At 37.6% G+C, this 18,854-nt stretch overlaps 1 protein-coding gene across 11 annotated transcripts in view; it reads right to left on the reverse strand.

Annotated features, from left to right (window-relative positions):
- Positions 1-1,770: 1,770 nt before the first annotated feature.
- The window catches only part of CCDC18 (coiled-coil domain containing 18), a 101,971-nt gene continuing 84,887 nt past the window's right edge, over positions 1,771-18,854 (reverse strand). For 9 of the 11 annotated variants that reach the window (XM_064588808.1, XM_064588807.1, XM_064588800.1 and 6 more), the window contains 2 exons: positions 9,145-9,612; positions 1,771-7,951 (listed from right to left, as the gene is read on the reverse strand). In XM_064588808.1, coding sequence (XP_064444878.1) covers positions 7,847-7,951; positions 9,145-9,612 — 573 coding nt within the window. In that variant the 3' untranslated portion in view covers positions 1,771-7,846. Of the gene's footprint in view, positions 7,952-9,144; positions 9,613-18,854 lie in introns of those variants that run through there. The other 2 variants (XM_064588804.1, XR_010410848.1) reach the window with 2 other exon arrangements.

Genomic DNA, 18,854 nt, shown 5'->3' on the forward strand with positions numbered 1-18,854 from the left:
GGCACAGGGTGGTTGGGTGATAGACACTGGGGAGGGTATGTGCTATGGTGAGTGCTGTGAATTGTGCAAGACTGTTGAATCACAGATCTGTACCTCTGAAACAAATAATGCAATATATGTTAAGAAAAAAAAAAAGCAGGAGGGGAAGAATGAAGGGGGGGAAATCAGAGGGGGAGACGAACCGTGAGAGACGATGGACTCTGAAAAACAAACTGAGGGTTCTAGAGGGGAGGGGGGTAGGAGGATGGGTTAGCCCAGTGATGGGTATTAAAGAGGGCACATACTGAATGGAGCACTGGGTGTTATGCACAAACAATGAATCATGGAACACTGCATCAAAAACTAATGATGTAATGTATGGTGATTAACATAACAATAAAAAATTTTTTAAAAAGGGGAAGAATGGAATTTAGTGCACAAGTACAAACACTGGCCTTTTAGAGAAATAGGACTTTCTAAGGTAGGAAGAAAATAGGAATGCATGCTGGCATATAGGCAGGTCTAGAAAGATGAAGGAAATTGGGGGAGATTGGACCTGAAGATCTATGAAGTATGTGGATAAGTTATCTCTTGAAAGTATGGGAGATACAGTAAAGGGGGTAGTTGAAAAGAATAACAAATATTAACATTCCTGTCAAGAGGAAGAGGTTAAAGTTTGTCAAAATTAAGAGTCCAGCTCAGACTGGAAACTAAATTAATGAAGGTGTCAGAAGTACAATGTGACTAAGTAATGTTCACTAGTCCGTGAACAAGAGCTCATAAGGCAGATGGTAGAAAGTCAGGAGAAAGGGAAAAAAGGGTGCTGGCCAAGAGGACTGAATCAGTAATTCAACTCTTAGAGTCAAGTCACAAGTGAGTAGCAGTAAAAAAGATAAACTTTATTCCACTCCTGATAAGTAATTACACATTCTGAATTAGTGTTATTGAAATGGGACTGTCAACATTAATGGCTTTACTGTTTACATATTAGAAAAAATTAACTCCTAAGGACACATTTATATACACTTTAAATATTTGGTCTAAAGAAACAAATTGAACTCTTTAGAGATTTTTAAATTTGAAGATTTAAATATGTCACCTTAATTTTGCTGCATTATTTTTATTCTACCATAAAGTTAGCCATGTATAAATGGGGCCACTAGCCCAAAGTCCATCTCCTGATACTTAGAACAAATCAGTTTCTTTGGAACACATACTTCTGTCATTATGTTAAATAATTCCACCTGTAAAACAGGAATAATAATAGTATATACCTCACAAAATAGATTATGTGAGGGGTGCCCGGGTGGCTTAGTCTGTTAAGCATCTGCCTTTGGCTCAGGTCATGATCTCAGGTCCTGGGATTGAGTCCCACATCAGGCTCCCTGCTCAGCGGGGAGTCTGCTTCTCCCTTTTCCTCTGCCACTCCCATCTCGTGCTCTCTCTTCCCCCTCTCAAATAAATAAAATAAAATAAAAATAGGTTATGTGAATTTAGTGAGTTAATATAAAGGGCTTAGAATAGTGACTGATAAATGGTAAACACTCAACAAAAGCCAGCCATTATTAGTACAATTGTGAACCTGTGGCAGAATGACTTCTAAATTCATATTACTCATTTTAAAAGTAAAGTATTACTAGAACAGTAAGCAAATAACGTTATTCTAATTGAAAATATACTCAACGTACTTATTATTCATTTTAAGTGATTTTTATATAAAAAACAAAGACAAAGCAGCAAGTTTAAACCAAAAATGAGTAATGAATTAACTTTCACAACTTTTTAAAAATATACTGAAATAAAAATTTATTCAAAAGCAATAAAACAACAGCTTCTATGAAGTATGAGCTACATGTAATAAACACTGTACCAAAAATCTCATTTTTCATCATATCAACATCTTCATTTAATTACAAATTTTCTCCCTGGAATAATGCAAAAAAAAAAAGATTAGCTTTTGAAATATGCTTATATTAATTCAGCATTAATGTCCACTATAATGATCAGGAGCATAACTTAAAGCAAGAGTGGGAAATATTTACTCAATTAAGAAATATGAATCAGAAAAAGTCAATAATGGACCACATGGAATAAAAAAAAAGCAAGTAATTCTGGTTGGGGACCTTGGGAGGGGGTGCAAAGTTAAACTAAATTGATATAAAAAACAAAAACAGAAGACATAAATATTTAGACACTGGTGTCACACTATAGTTTGAGGGCACAGTTAAGGAAGACAGATGAAGGGCTACCTGAAGATAGTGAAAAAGAAGAGAAATAAGAACAGGAAAGGGAAATGACAAGAGAGAAATGTTTAAACAAAGAAATAGCACAACACAGAGAAGTAGAAAAATATATGAAAAAGGCCCAGGAGATTTTTTTTTTTTTTTTAAGAGGGAGAAAAAGAGAGCAGGGGGAGAGGGAGAGAGAGAATGAGAATCTCAAGCAGGCTCCATGCCCAGCACAGAGGGGTCTCACAACCCTGAAATCATGACCCGAGCTAAAATCAAGAGTTGGACATTCAACTCACAGAGCCACCCAGGCGCCCCCGGCCCAGGAGATTATAAAAATACAGGTCAAATACTCTTGTTATACCCTGGTCTTTACTTGCTAGGGATTTGAAAATGTTACCATGTCCTTAGGTATTACCTGTGGTCTTGCTTCACCTTGTTTCTTTCCATCTCTGTTTTCCCTATAGCCTACTTTCTCAATTCTTATTTTTCATCTTATTGCATGGCATATGGACCACATTTGTAAACTATTTTTCCTTTTTGGAAATAAGATGGATATAAACAATACTTCTTATAACTTCCTAATAAACTGTGAAATAGCTAATTAGTATTCGCGGCACAGTATTACACCGTTCAAATCTAAAACAGGAGTTTTTAACTTGCTGTCTCTGAACTCCTTTGATAATGTGTTCAAAATTTTGTGCATGTGTAATTTTTTGTGACTTCTGAAGCTTTTGTCAGCGGCTTTATTGTGAATGGAACAGGCAACATAGTTAACTTAGGAAAATCATTTGGGCTACAACACAAGTAAAAGCTAACACTTATTAAGCACTTCTCACACAATAATTTCTAGGTTTTCTTCTGCTGTATCCGTGGACTTTAAAACTGCACATTTTGGGGGCTCCTGGATGGCTCAGTCAGTTAAGCATCTGCCTTCGGCTCAGGTCATGATCTCAGGGTCCTGGGATCAAGCCCAGCGTCGGGCTCTCTTCTCAGCGGGGAGTCTGCTTCTCCCTCTGCCCCCCGCCCCCATTCTCTCTCTCTGTCTCTCAGATAAATAAAATCTTAAAAAAAAATAAATAAATAAAACTGCACACTCTGGAGCAGGGCTGGATTAAGGCCAACTAATGCCCTCAACACAGCCTAACAATGATGCCCCATCACCCATCCATTGCTTAAAATAAAGAGCTTAAGGGTTCTTTGCACAAATCAGTGTATGACTTCAATGCCAGCTTGAGGACACTTTCAAATCAAACCTGAGTCATTCACAGATTACAATCTGTCACTGTACTAATCAAGTTTATCCTATATAAAGTTTTTTTTTTTTTTTTTTTTTTTAAGATTTTATTTATTTATTTGTCAGACAGAAAGAGAGCAAGGTGCAAGCAGAGGGAGAAGCAGGCTCCCGGCTGAGGAAGGAGCCCAATACGGAACGTGATCCCAGGACCTGGGGATCATGACCTGAGCCGAAGGCAGATGCTTAACTGACTGAGCCACCCAGGCGTCCCAAAATGAATTCTATTTACCAGAAATAGACTGTTACATATCTAGGACTCTAGGGCCATTGGAATAGAGCAGATGTTCTCAAAGAAAGCAGTACTCCCCTCCTGGGGATGATTCTGAAAATTGGTGATAGTTCTTTTTGGTTGTCACTATGATGGGGAGATCCTGTTGCTGGCATATAACAGCGGGACAAAAGATGCCAGATATATTTGCAGGGCCATTTCACCCAACAAAACTATCTACCTGGTAATCCTACTACACTTCCCTAGTCCTTTTATATTTTCTCATTTTCCAAGATAACTATTTCATATACCTTTCCCATTCTTAATCCTCTAGCACCTTACCCTGCCATAGCTCATAACCTTGCTAAGAAAACCTTCACTAAGAAAATAAAGGCAATCAATAAAGAAATTGCTCCCTTCTCACCAAATCTTCTACTCCATGTGTTTCTGTACCCATATGTTGTACTTTCTCTCTACAGTAGATGAACTGTCTCTTTTATCCAAGGCCAATTCTACTTCTCTGCTGGATTCTATCTGTTTCAGCCTACCTTAGGAACTTTATTTCTTCTACTCTGTCTTGAATTATCAGTTTCCCTGTCTACCACTAATCATATGCTGTTTTATCTCTTATTCTAAAAAACAAAACTCTCCCTTGACATTTCATCTCCCTCATTTCTTTACATCAAAAGAGTTGCCTGTTTTTGGTGTTTCCTTTTCTTCTCCTATTCTCTGCTGATCACACTCTAACCAGGCTTTATCCTATTACCCTGAAGCCATTCTCATAAATGTCATCAATAGCTTGCATAATACCAAATACATCAATTATTAATCCTCACTTTATTTAGCAACATTTAATCTCTTTTCTGAAACATGTGATATATTACGTTTTCCTTATTTTTTCTATCACACTGTTTAAATCTTACAGTTAGCTTTATTGGAGCCTCACTTCTTGCATGCTAAAAATAATTTAGCCTTACTAGTAAATTAGGCTTAATTTTGGGGCTGCTTTTTTCTACCTCCACTAATTCCCTGGACTTAATCCAGCATTATGGCTTTAGCAATGATCTATATGCTGATACCTAAATTTATAACTTCAGCCTCATTAACCCAGTCATTCGTTTGTCATCCTCACTTGGACATCTAATAGAAATCTCAAATTTAATATATCTAAAGTCAATCTTTTGAACTCTCCATGCTTCCAAATCTGTTCATCTCCTAGTATTCCCCAACTGAGTAAAAGCCCAACTACTCTTGCCAAAATCTTTGGAGTCTTCCTTGACTACTTCACTCAAGACCTACATTAAATCCTGTTGGCTCTATCTTCAAAATATATCCAGAAATGGAACTATTCTCAACACTTCCACATCTATCCTCCTGCCTACCCCAAATCATCTCTTGCCTGGATTATTACAGGTAGCCTCCTGGATAGTCTCTGCTCTTATTCCTTTGTCATTCATTCTTCCTAAAACAGCCAGAGTGATCCTTTAAAAACATAAATCAGATAAATGTCATTTCCCTAAGCAGAATCTTCCAATGCCTTCCCATCACACTTCAAAAAAAATCCAAAGTTCTTATAGGAGTTACAACACTGCTAGAGCACCCCCAGCCCCACCTTACAACCCAACACCTAGCATCATCTCTTATCTCCTAGTCCTTTCCCTCTTGTTTATACCAAACCATTAGTACCCCTCCTAGCTGTTTTTTGTACATACCAGGCAGGCTACCACCCCAGGACTTTAGTACCTGTTGTTCGCTTTCCTCCAGTGCTCTTCCTTTAGCTATTGGGATAGCTTGCTTACTTCCTACAAGACTCTGATCAAATGTCACCTTCTTGAGACACCTTCCCTGACCACCCTATCTAAAACAGCACCCCCATCACACAGCATGCTCTTACATATTTCCACCTAGCATTAGAGCATATGTCTTTTACTGATGGTCTCCCAACTAAAATGTAAGCTCTGTTCGGACAGGGTCTTAGTCATTTTTGTTTATTTCTATGATTCCAGTGCCTGGTGTATAGTAGATGCTCAATAAATAATGAAATGGCTGAAAATGATAAAAAATAAACACTGTAGTTTTAAAGGCTAGATGAAAACTAATTTTATCAGGCATTATATACAATCTTATCAGGCATTATACACAATTGCCTAGTTTACTGTTTCATCTGACTTGCTATACTCTTGAAATTTCATTTGAAAATTTTATTTAGCAATAAGAATATTACATAGTTTTTTGCTTATAAGTAGTAAATTAAGCTCTTTTCAATGTGGAGAAATGAAAAGAAGGTCTATCAGTCTTTGTCTTGGATCCAATCTAAAAATGCTTTTTAAATTTTTTAGGCCACCAATGTTATTTTGAAAATGAAACAAATGAACATTTGAAAAATGTTCTATATGCAAATTATAGATTAAATGCTTATAAAAAATGTTGAGGGGCACCTGGATGGCTCAGTTGGATAAGTGTCTGCCTTTGGCTCAGGTCATGATCTCAGAGTCCTGGGATCAAGTTCCTCATCAGGCTCCCTGCTCATCAGGGAGTCTGCTTGTCCCTCTGCCTCTGCCCCTCCCCCCCCCCCCCCCCAGTTCCTGCACACAGGTTCTCTCTTTGTCTCTCTCTCTCTTCTCTCAAATAAAATCTTTGTAAAAAATGCTGAGTGTCTGTAAGGTATGTGTAATAGGGACAGAACTGCCTATTCAGTATGATATGCTCAAGGAATAATGGAAGTAGATAAATCATGTAAATGAGATACCCTGCACCGTGGAAGTCTACAAAACAAAGGTCATCTTAATTTTTTACTAGAATGGTTTCCAGGAAGTCTAGAAACACAACTGATTTTGGAGCTCCGAAAACGTTTTCCAATTAAGCTGACCCTTGAATAACATGGGTTGACCTTTGAATAACACAGGTTTGAACTACACAGGTCTACTTATATGCTAATTTTTTTCAATAAATATATTGGAAATTTTTTTGGAGATTTGCAACAATTTGAAAAAACTCACAGAAGGCCCTCACAGCCTAGAAATACTGAAAAATTAAGAAAAAGGTATGTCATGTGCATAAAATATACACAAATCTATTATAAAAAGTTAAGATTCATCAAAATTTATACACAGACTATACATGGCGCCATCTGCAGTCGAAATGTAAACAAATGTAAAGACGGAGGATTAAATAACTGCATAAAATTAAATATAGTACTATTGTAATAATCTTGTAGCCACCACCTGTTGTTTTGGGGTGAGCTCAAGTATTGTATTGCTTAAAACACTGTGTGACATTAATCCTCTCCACATGAGTAGTTCGTCTCTCCAGTAAATTATGTATTGCAATAAAAAAGTGACCTCTTGCAGTTCTCACATATTTTTCTGGTGTTTAGTGAAATACCATAAACTTTTGAAAAACATCAAGGGACCCATACAAAGTGCTGCTAGTAATGTTGGGAGTGCTCCCAAGAAGCAATGTAATGACATTACAAGAAAAAATTGAATTGCTTGGTATGTACTGTAGATTGAGGTGTGCAGCTGTGGATGCCCATCATTTCAAGATAAGTGAATCCAGTGTAAGGGCCATTGTAAAAAAAGAAAAGGAAATTTGTGAAGCCATCACTGCAGTTAGGCTAGCAGGTATGAAAACCTTGAACTTTTTATCTTGTGTTGAAAATGCAACTTTTACGTGACTGTAAGAATGCTGTAAGAAAGGCATGCCTATAGACTCTAATACAATTCAAGAAAAAGCAAAATCATTGTATGACAATTTAGAGCGAAGGAAAGGTAAAGGGTCCAAAGCTGGAGAATTTAATGCCAACAAAGGATGGCTTGATAATTTTAGAAATAGGTTTGTACTAAAAAATGTCAAGGTAACCAAGAAGCAGCAGACAGTTCAGGGACGCCATTAAGAAAATCACTAAGGAGAAAGGATTATCTGCCTGGACAGGTTTTTAATACAACAAAAATGTCCTATTCTGGACAAAAATACCCCAAAGCAATTTATTTTTATGACATGGACCCTTCTATGATATGGGCACTGAACCTAAAGCAAATGGTGGAAGAAGGATTGGTACCGTATTAAAACATTTTTAAAGAAATACAAAAGCAAAAAAAAAAATCACAGAAATTGTGATGTATTTTCCTAAAATTATACCAAATGTACCTGCCTCTCCTGTCTCCCCTTCCACCTCCTCCAGCCTTTCTGCCTCTGCCACCCTTCAGACAGCAAGACCAACACCTCCTCTTTCTCAGCCTACTCAGTGAGAAGACAAGGATGAAGACCTTTATGACAATCCACTTCCACTTAACAAATAATCATGCCGTACAGTTAATAAACTTATCTTTTGAGTGTTTCCATGTGAAAATCTAGTAACGTATGACAAGAACTGGATGAGACATTTATGTGTCACCATCATCACCTAAGTACCGATCATATAGAACATCACGTGCAAGATCTGTATGGAAGTGGACAGACCATCCTAACATGGGTGTAAGGTAATATTTAATATAAACTTCATAATGTGTTAGTTTTCTGTTTTATAACTTTGCTTTCAAAGAATAACATCACCATACAGTGTGCCCTTCTCTCTAGTAAATGAAGAAGGTGCACAGCAGCCCATCACAGGTAAGTGGTTTTTAAAAAAATATAACACTGTTTCCAATACTGTATTGTGAATATGACTAGAATATTGTTTGCCATAAAAATTTTTATAATGATTCATTCATTAGCGTTTAGGCAAAGCTACCATAAAGCATTCATCTTGCTACTGCTTCCTTTTCGATGCATGAATTATTATACCTGTAAATGAATAGGAATTTTTCACATTATCTTTTCATTTTTGATATCTGGTATTAGTTATGCATATAACATATACAGTATTTTGTGTAAGACAATATTGATGTAGGTACTGACAGACAATTCCTCTTAAACAGATGATACAGACTGACAGTATCAATAAAATCTGGTACTGTAAATATACTTTCTCTTACGATTTTCTTCACATTTTCTTTTCTCTAGTTTATTGTAAGAATACAGTATATAGTATATATAACATACAAAATATGTGTTAAGTTTACTGCTTAGCTTATCAGTAAGCCTTCCAGTCGACAGGCTATTTCTAGTTAAGTTTTGGGAAAGTCAAAAGTTATATATGGATTTTTAGCTGCACTGGAGTGGGGGAGGTAGTTGGGGTCAGTGCCCCTAACCCCTGCATTATTCAGGGGTCAACTTTATTCTAGAGTTCAAACTACTTTCCTAATATGAGGCAGACTTAGTTCTGTATAGGCTATTTTAATCAAAGTTAATTTTCAAAGCTAAATTCTCAACCCTACTTACAATGGATTTTTTGAACTTTCAATATTTGCACATCACTTAATGGCATGCTTCATTTCAATATATGGATTTTCCTACAAATTATTATAACTTCAAGTGTATGACATACATACCTGAGGTAAACCAGCACCTGTTTGCATAGAAGACTTTTTTAACAGTCTCACTTCTTTGTTTATGTATCTTAGCATTCCACTGAGAGTACTGAAGTCATTACTCTCAGAACTATCATCTTCTGGGTCATACGTGAGCGGTTTAAATGAGTCTGACTGGGTGTAAGTCAGATCCTTCTGGCTTTCTTCTAATGTTGAAGGCTGTTCTAACTGCATTTTTTTTAAGTCCTGTAGCAATTCTTCAGAAAGATCTTCATCACTACGTGTCTTGACACTAAGGTCACTGGCACTAATAGAGCGACGTAGCTTTCTACACTTGAAAAAGGCTGTGTGAGAATGTTTAGCAAATTTTGGATCTTGAATGTCAGGCATAATTTCTGTTGCAGATGTAAGCAGGGCTGGTAGAAACTTGATGTCTTCTGTCCTTTCACACCCAGAAATTTTGGCTTGTAATCTGGTTAATTCTGATTCCTATAGAAAAATAGGCACATAGTAGGTGTTCAGTACATTTTTGTTAAATGAATAAGTTACTTAAATGTCATCCAAGAGTCCATGATTTTCTAAGTCAACCTTCTGCCCAGAACACAAATTCCTTTTAAAACATCCCATGAGACTCCAAGCTCTGTTTAAATCCTTCATTTTGGGACAATTACATATGTTCACTGGAAATATGTTAAAACTATGCTAAGGAATCCCATGAAAACTAGATTTACCTCACACCAATTTTTTCTTTTTAAGTGCTAATGATAGCACTTTCTAGTAATTTATATTTAAGACTGAAATCTTGGGGCACCTGGGTGGCTCAGATGGTTAAGCGTCTGCCTTCGGCTCAGGTCATGATCCCAGGGTCCTGGGATCGAGCCCCGCATCAGGCTCCCTGCTCGGCAGGGGGCCTGCTTCTCCCCCTCCCTCTGCTTCTCCCCCTACTCATGTTCTGTCTCTCTCTCTGTATCTCTGTGTCTGGAATGAATAAATAAAAAAATTAAAAAAAAAAACTGAAATCTTACATCTAAAAATTTCTTTTCAAAGTATAATGGTACACTGTCTTTTGCTAATCTAACGTATATGTACATACAAAAAAACTACTCCCTTCAGAATTTTTTTTTTTTTTCAAGACTTTATCTATTTACCCGAGAGAGAGAGAGAGAGAATGAGAGAGAGCACATGAGAGGGGGGAGGGTTAGAGGGAGAAGCAGACCCCCCGACGAGCAGGGAGCCCGATGCGGGACTTGATCCAGGGACTCCAGGATCATGACCTGAGCTGAAGGCAGTCGCTTAACCAACTGAGCCACCCAGGCGCCCTCCCTTCAGAATTTCTAATAGGAAATAAATTTATATTAACTATTATGCTTCACATGTCCTCTTTACAAGAAAGCTTCATTACACCAGAAATTTTTCAAAGAAAAACCTTTCAAAAAGTGATTTAGTAAGGACTGACTTATTAAATGTTAAACTTTTCATTCCTACTATTTTTCCATGTCCTTCATATGGGTCCTCTGACCCAATTTTGGGATCATAAGAATGAGACTGCATATACTGAAAAACCATAAAGCCTAAAAAAATGAAGAGAAGACATACGTTAAATAATGTGTAATAGTCTTCTGTTCAAATACATTTTCTGTTTCTTATAGGTATCCATAAAATATATATTTCTAGATCACCTTTAATCTAATAATATCTATTCTTTCTAAAAATACTGTGCTTACTAAAACTGTCATAACCACAGAATACATTACAAAATGAAAGTTTAACATGCTTATTTCACTTCTTTGATATCTACTACTTTATCTAAATGTTATTTACAAGCAGCTAGAGTGCCAACTTTTGTAGTAAATCTTGTATTTACATTCTGATAATCACAATAAAGTAGCTACAGAGTTAACACACACAAGGTTATGTGCAGTTGAAATATTTTTTAACTCTAGCCACAGAGTTATCTAGCCATAATTGAGAATTGTGGTATCTTAGATAAATAGGAGTCCATGTAACTTTCAGTTTAACACTTAGCTTTTATAATGAAATGTAGTATACTGAATACGTTAAACAGAATTCAACTTTTTCTTAAGACTTGAAGAATTTCACTGTTGTGGTCACTATTATAATAGTGTGCCATAATATAGTAATGCCTTTAGGGCTCTCAGCAACTGGTCTAAGCTTTGCCCTTGCTCTAGTTAACCTCAAATAACAGGGTATTTGTGAGGGTACTAAAGGAAGTGAGCTGGAAAGATCAGTTGCCTCAAACACTGTTCTTTCTTCTCCCTCACTTCTGTTTCTGTTCTCTGTCATTTACTGCTGCTGTCAATGGAATTGCTGTCCATCATTTATAGCTACTTCTAATTGTTATAGTTATGCCAACTTCTGCTCTTCTGTTAGCTTTTTTTTCTTCTATCCTCCTTAACTCTTCTTCAGTCTAGACTTTAGAGCCAGTTAGTACTGACTTTGAGAATCACTGTCAAAAACTTCTGAATAATTAAGTGCAATCCAATTCTATTTATTTCATTAGTAATAATTAACAAGTGAGCAGAGATAACTATAACAAGGAATATACAATGCAGAGTCTTTAAAATTTTAGTCAATTTTTCACAGTGAAGTTCTATAATTTTATATAAATGTTGTAAATCTCCAGAACACTAGGTATATTTATGTCTCTAAAAAAGCATATAGTGTTTGTTTGATCTAATTCATGTCCAGCGGCGCCTGGCTGGCTCAGTGTAGCACGTGATTCTTGATGTCAGGGTTGCCAGTTTGAGCCCCATGTTGGGTGGAGAGATTACTTAAAAATAAAATCTTAAAAAAAAAAGATTCTGTATATTCAGCTTTCCTTACTGTGAATAACAGGTATATTATAAAAGGAATTTGAGTGCTCAGCTTAGTAACTAGAAATATTTCTAAAATATTATTTGAATTTTTTTGCTTTTTAATTTCCATTTTGTAATAAAATCATTTATTGCTTCATAGCTAACAGTGAACTTTTTTGTAAGGTCTTAGCTAGCAATGTTAATCTCATACATATTGGTAGTTTTGAACTAATATTAAAACTTTTTATCTCTATGCATCAGTACTGATATTAATTCCAAATTCTACATTAAACTGCCATAATCAATAGGAGTGAATCAGTAGCAATGGGCTATTATTTGAAAAATGATGTACAGTAAATTTTTTAAAATACAAAGGAACTTTGTTCAATGAAAAATGCTCCTACTTGTAGGTACATTAAGTGTGGAACCCTCTAAAGTAAACATAATTAAGTCTGTATTTGAATAAGTTCTAGTCTGAGATGGTGACAGAGGTGATTCCTCCCATGACACACTGAATCTACAGCTACACATGGAGCAATTCCCTCTCAAAGAAGCTAGTTGAGCAACACCGACACATTGGGTTAATAATACCTACAAAAGGGCCATTCAGTGGGAGAAACACTTGAATCCCAGCTTCTCCCTGAGGAGTGAAGGGTTTGGGTCCCACATCAAACACTCCAACTTTTAAATACTGCCACTTGAGGGATGGGTGCCAAAAACCTCCCTCTAGAAAGCTAAGAGGACTTGTATTCATGAGACCTACAAGACTAAACAAAAAAACCCAGTTCTTAATGGGCTCACAACAATGTGGTATACAGGGGAATATGTTCCATACAAAAGAATAAGCTGAAACCCTAAAAAACAGAAATTCATGAGACACAGTGTGATTTACCTGACAAAGAGTTCAAAATAACAGTTATAAAGATGCTCACCAAAGTTAGGAGAATAATGCATGAACAAAGTGAGAATTTCAACAAAGAGACAGAAAATACAAGTACCAAAGAGAAATCACAGAGTGAAAATACAATAACTAAACGGGAAAATTCAACAAAGAGCTTCAACAGCAGACTAGATCAAAGAGAAGAAAGGATCAGAGGACTCAAAGGGCAGTAGAATTCAATCAGAGAAGCAGAAAGAAAAAAATGAAAAAGGGTGAAACTAGCCTAAGGGACTAATGGGACACCATCAAGAGGACAAACATACAGGGGTGCCTGGGTGGCTCAGTTGGTTAAGCGACTGCCTTCGGCTCAGGTCATGATCCTGGAGTCCCGGGATCGAGTCCTGCATCGGGCTCCCTGCTCGGCAGGGAGTCTGCTTCTCTCTCTGACCCTCCTCCCTCTCGTGCTCTCTGTCTCTCATTCTCTGTCTCAAATAAATAAATAAAATCTTTAAAAAAAAAAAAAAAAGAGGACAAACATACACATTATAGGGGTCCCAGAAGGAGAAGAAAGGAGCACAAAGTTTATTTAAAGAAATAATGGCCAAAAACTTCTTTAACTTGAGAAAAGAAATAAACATCCAGATCCAGGAAGCCCAGTGAATTCCAGATATGATAAATCCAGAGACCCAAACTGAAACACTTTATAATTAAATTGTCAAAAATCAAAGACAAAGAGAAAATCTTAAAAGCAGCAAGAGAAAAACTACTTCTTATGTATAAGGAAACCCTTATGGACGATCAACAGAAAATTTGCAGGCAAGAAGAGAGTGGCATGATATATTAAAAGTGCTGAAAGGAAAAAACAAAAACAAAACAAACCTGCCAACCAAGAATACTCTTCCTGGCAAAGTCCTTCAGAATTAAAGGATAAAGAGTTTTCCAGACAAGGAAAAGTTGAAGGAATTCATCTCCACTAAACTGGCCTTACACTAAATTTTAAAGGGAATTCTTCAAGCTGAAATAAAAAAAAAATGCTAAATAGTAACAGGAAAACATATGAAAGTTTCAACCTCATTGGTAAAGGTAAATATATAGTTAAATTGAGAACACTCTAATGTTCGAATTATAGTGGGTAAATCACTATAACTCTAATATAAATGGTTAAAAGACATAGGGGGGAGTTCCCAGGAAGATGAAGGAGGAGGATCCTAAGCTCACCTCATCGCATGGATACAACTGCGTAACACACACATCAGTGTAACTAATCCAGAAAATGATCTAAGACTAGCGGAACAGACTCTCCAGTGCTAAATGTAGAGAAGAGGCCATATAGAAGAGGGCAGGAAAGAGGGAGACGCAGTTGGGAGCCAAAAGGACTAGAGGGATTGTCTGCAGGAGGGAAGGACACTGTGGGCATGGAGAAGGGAAAAGAACACACCCCATGCTAGAACTCCAGGCATGAGGACCTGCACTGGGAAGATAAATTCCTTTAATATTTGGCTTTAAAAACCTTAGGGATCCAACTCCATGAGTTCTTACAATCAGTGGGGCTTACAACCTGGAACTTTAAAAATCAGCAGGCTGGGCTCTGGGCGAGCTGGAAGGGTGGAGTCCCCACCCTTAGAGCAACAAACAGCCCCATGGAGATACAGCTTGCTAACAATGTGCCCTGTCCCTCTCCTCTGTCCTCCTGTGGACTCGCCCTATCCAACCTAGCCTGGGCAAGAGTTTTCAAAGTGGATCCAAGTCCCTTGCCGTAGCAGACTAGCAAATACCTTGCTAACACCGTGCACCCTACTGCTGTGTTCTCCTGCAGACCTGCCTTTGACAGGAGTCCATCCAAAGTGGTGGCACAGGTTAGCTGTCTGAAAGCAGCCATGATAAGGGGTCACCATCACTCCAAAGTGACTCCTGGCCCAGGAAGAGGGGAAGATAACCACACACACCAGTACAATTGTGGTCCCAGCAGTGGGGTGAGGGCAGACATCTGGTCTGACTGCAGGCCTCGCCCACCAACAAAAGCTTCTCAGGGGGACAACACAGGGAGAACACCCTGCAAATCAGGGCTACCACAGCCCTGGCAAATGCCTCGTCTGACTGGCCGACTAACAACACAGGGACCAAATTCTGCCCACAAGAGGCAAAGAGAGCCATTGCAGATGATTGGACTGAAGGCAAACGCAGCTCAGCCACAATAGTAGGGCACATATAACACACTTAAGAGACACCCCTGAAGCATGAGGTTCTGGTGAATAGGGGATATTGCAGTGCAGGGCACTACAGAATCTCTTTTCATTAGGCTGTGACTTTCAAGATCAGAAGACATAGCTGACATTCCTTTTTTTTTTTTTTTTTTAAAGATTTTATTTATTTATTTGAGAGAGAGAATGAGATAGAGAGCATGAAAGGGGGGAGGGTCAGAGAGAGAAGCGGACTCCCCGCTGAGCAGGGAGCCCGATGCGGGACTTGATCCCGGGACTCCAGGATCATGACCTGAGCCGAAGGCAGTCGCTTAACCAACTGAGCCACCCAGGCGCCCCTTTAGCTGACATTCCTAACAGAGACAGAGACAGACAAAATGAGGTGGCAGAGGACTTTATCTCAAATGAAAGAACAGGACAAAATCACAGCAAGAGAGCTTAATGAAACAGATAATATGCCTGGTGGAGAATTTAAAGTAATAGTCATACATAAAGATACTCAATGGACTTGAGAAAAGAGTTACATACAAGGGACCCTATAAGGCTATTAGCTGATTTTTCAGCAGAAACATTGCAGGCCAGAAGATAGTAGCATGATATATTCAAAGTACTGAAAGAAAAAAACATGCAACCAAGAAATAGAAAATTCTTTTTTTTTTTTTTTTTTAACTTCAATTAGCCAACATACGGTGTATCATTAGTTTTTGATAAAGTGTTCAATGATTCATTAGTTGCATATAACACCCAGTGCTCATCACATCACATGCCCTCCTTAATGCCCATCACCCAGTTACCCCATTCCCCCACCCACCTCCCTATCTGCAACCCTCAGTTTGTTTCCTGGAGTCAAGAGTCTCTCATGGTTTGTCTTCCTCTGATTTCTTCCCATTCAGTAAAAGAAAATTTGAACATGCCAATTACCAACAATCAAATTGATTCAGTAATCAAATAACTCCCAACAAACAAAAGTCCAGGACCAGATTGCTTCAAAGGTGAATTCTACCAAACATTTAAAGAAGAGTTAATACCTATTCTTCTCAAACTATTCCAAAAAATAGAAGGAAAACTTCCAAATTCATTCTATGAGGCCAGCATTACCCTGATACCAAAACCAGACAAAGACACTACAAAAAAAGAACTACAGTCCAATATCACTGATGAACACAGATGCACTCATATGTGGAATATAAGAAACAGTACAGAGGATCATAGGGGAAGGGAGGGAAAACTGAATGGGAAGTCATCAGAGAGAAAATCCATGAGAGACTCTTAACAATAGGAATTGTTAAGGGAAACAAACTGAGGGTTACTGGAGGGGAAGTGGATGGGGGCTGGGTAATTGGGTGATGGGCATTAAGGAGGGCATGTGATAAGCACTGCGTGTTAAACACAACAATGAATTACTGAACTCTACATATGAAACTAATGATGTACTAGGTGTTGGCTAATTGAATTTAAATTAAAAAAATCCTCAACAAAATATTAGCAAACTGAATCCAACAATACATTAAAAAAAACATTCACCACGATCAAGTGGGATTTATTCTGGGGATGCAAGGGTGGTTTGCTATTCAACATTAGAAAGGATAAGAACCATATGATCATTTCAACAGGCTCAGAACAAGCATTTGACAAAGTACAACATCTATTTGTGATAGAAACTCTCAACAAACTTTTATAGGGAATATACCTCAACATAATAAAGGCCATATGTCAAAAACCTATGGCTAACATCATACTCAATGGTGAAAAACTGAGAGCTTTTCCCCTAAGACCAAGAATAAGACAAGGATGTCCACTCTCACTACTTTTATTCAACACAGTATTAGAAGTCCTAGCCATAGTCCTACCCATGTCCTAGCCGTGGTAATCAGACAAGGAATAAAATGCATCCAAGTTAGTAAGAAGTAAAACATTCACTATTTGCAGATGACATGATACTATATATAGAACCCTAAAGACTCCACCAAAAAACTACTGGAATTGATAAAGGAATTCAATAAGGTTGCAGAATACCAAAATCAATATTCAGAAATCCGTTGCATTTCCATATACTACTAATGAAGTAGCAGAAAGAGAAATTAAGAAGAAGAAATTAAGAGTCCCACTTACAATTGTACCAAAAATAATAAAATACCTAGGAATAAACTTAACCAAGGAGTTAAAAGACCTATACTCTGAAAACTATAAACACTGATGAAAGGAACTGAAAATGACACAAACAAATGGAAAGATTCCATGCTCATGGATTGGAAGAATATTGTGGAAAAGTCCATACTACCCAAAGCAATCCACAGACTTAATGCAATCCCTGTCAAAATACCAACAGCATTTTTCACTGAACTATAACAAAGAAACCTAAAGTTCGTATAGAACCATGAAAGACCCTGATAGCCAAAGAAATCTTCAAAAAGAACAAAACTGGAGGTATCATAATCCCAGATTTCAAGATGTACCACAAAGCTGTAATAATCAAAAGAGTATAGTACTGGCATAAAAACCGACCCACAGATCCAGAGAACAGAACAGAGAGCCCAGAAATATACCCACCATTATATGGTCAATTAATCTTTGACAAAAGAGGCAAGAATATACAATGGGAAAAAGTCTCTTCAACCAATGTTGTTGGGAAAATTGGACAGCTGCATGCAAAAAAAATGAAATTGGACCACTTTCTTACACCATACACAAATATAAACTCAAAATGGCCTAAAGGCCTAAATGTGAGACCTGAAACCATAAAAATCTTAGAGCAGAGCACAGACAGTATTTTCTCTGACATCAGCTATAGCAACATTTTTCTAAATATGTCTTCTGAGGCAAGGGAAACAAAAGAAATGATAAACTATTGGGACTTCATCAAAATCAAAAGCTTCTGCTTTTCTGAGCTTCTGGCTCAGTCAGTGAAGCATCTGCCTTCAGCTCAGGTCATGATCCCGGGGTGCTGGGATGGGGCCCGTGTTCCTCCTGAGAGGGAGCCTGCTTCTCCCTCTCCCTCTGCCCTTCCCCCTGACTTGTGCTTGGTCTCTCTCTATTTGAGAGAGAGAGATAGTGAAAGAAATAAATAAAATCTTAAAAAAAAAGCTTCTGCACAGCAAAGTAAACAACAAAACTAATGGAATGGGAGAAGATATTTGTAAATGACATATCTGACAAAGGGCTAGTATCCAAAATATATAAAGAACTTATACACCTCAACTCCAAAAAACCAAATAATCCAGTTTAAAAATGGGTGGAAGACATGAACAGACATCTCTCCAAAGAAGACATATAGAGATGGCAAACCGACAAAATGACAGATGCTCAATGTAAATAACCATCAGGGCAATGCAAATCAAAACCACCATGAGATATCACCTCACACCTGTGTAAATGGCTAAAAATCAACAACACAAGAAACAAAAAGTGTTGGCAAAGATGTGGAGAAAAAGGAACCCTCTTGCACTGCTGGTAGGAATGCAAACTGGTGCAGTCACTGTGGAAACAGTATGGAGGTTCCTCAAAAAGCTAAAAATATAACTACCACATGACCCAGCAATTGCACTACTGGGTATTTACCCCCAAAATACAAAAACAGTAATTAAAAGGGACACATGTACCCCTATGTTTATTGCAGCATTATTTACAACAGCTAAGATATGGAAGCAGCCTGTGTCCACTGAAAGATGAATGAATAAAGATGTGATATACACACACACACACACACACACAATGGAATATTATTCATAAAAAAGAATGAAATCTTGCCATTTGCAATGACATGGATGGAGCTAGGGAGTATAATGCTAAGTGAATTAAGTCAGTTAGACAAAGACAAATACCCTATATGATTTC

This window comes from Mirounga angustirostris, unplaced genomic scaffold (genome assembly GCF_029215605.1).
Source record: "Mirounga angustirostris isolate CCGP_5_RB_7025 unplaced genomic scaffold, mMirAng1.0.hap1 SCAF_4, whole genome shotgun sequence".
Classification (NCBI taxonomy): Eukaryota; Metazoa; Chordata; class Mammalia; order Carnivora; family Phocidae; genus Mirounga; species Mirounga angustirostris.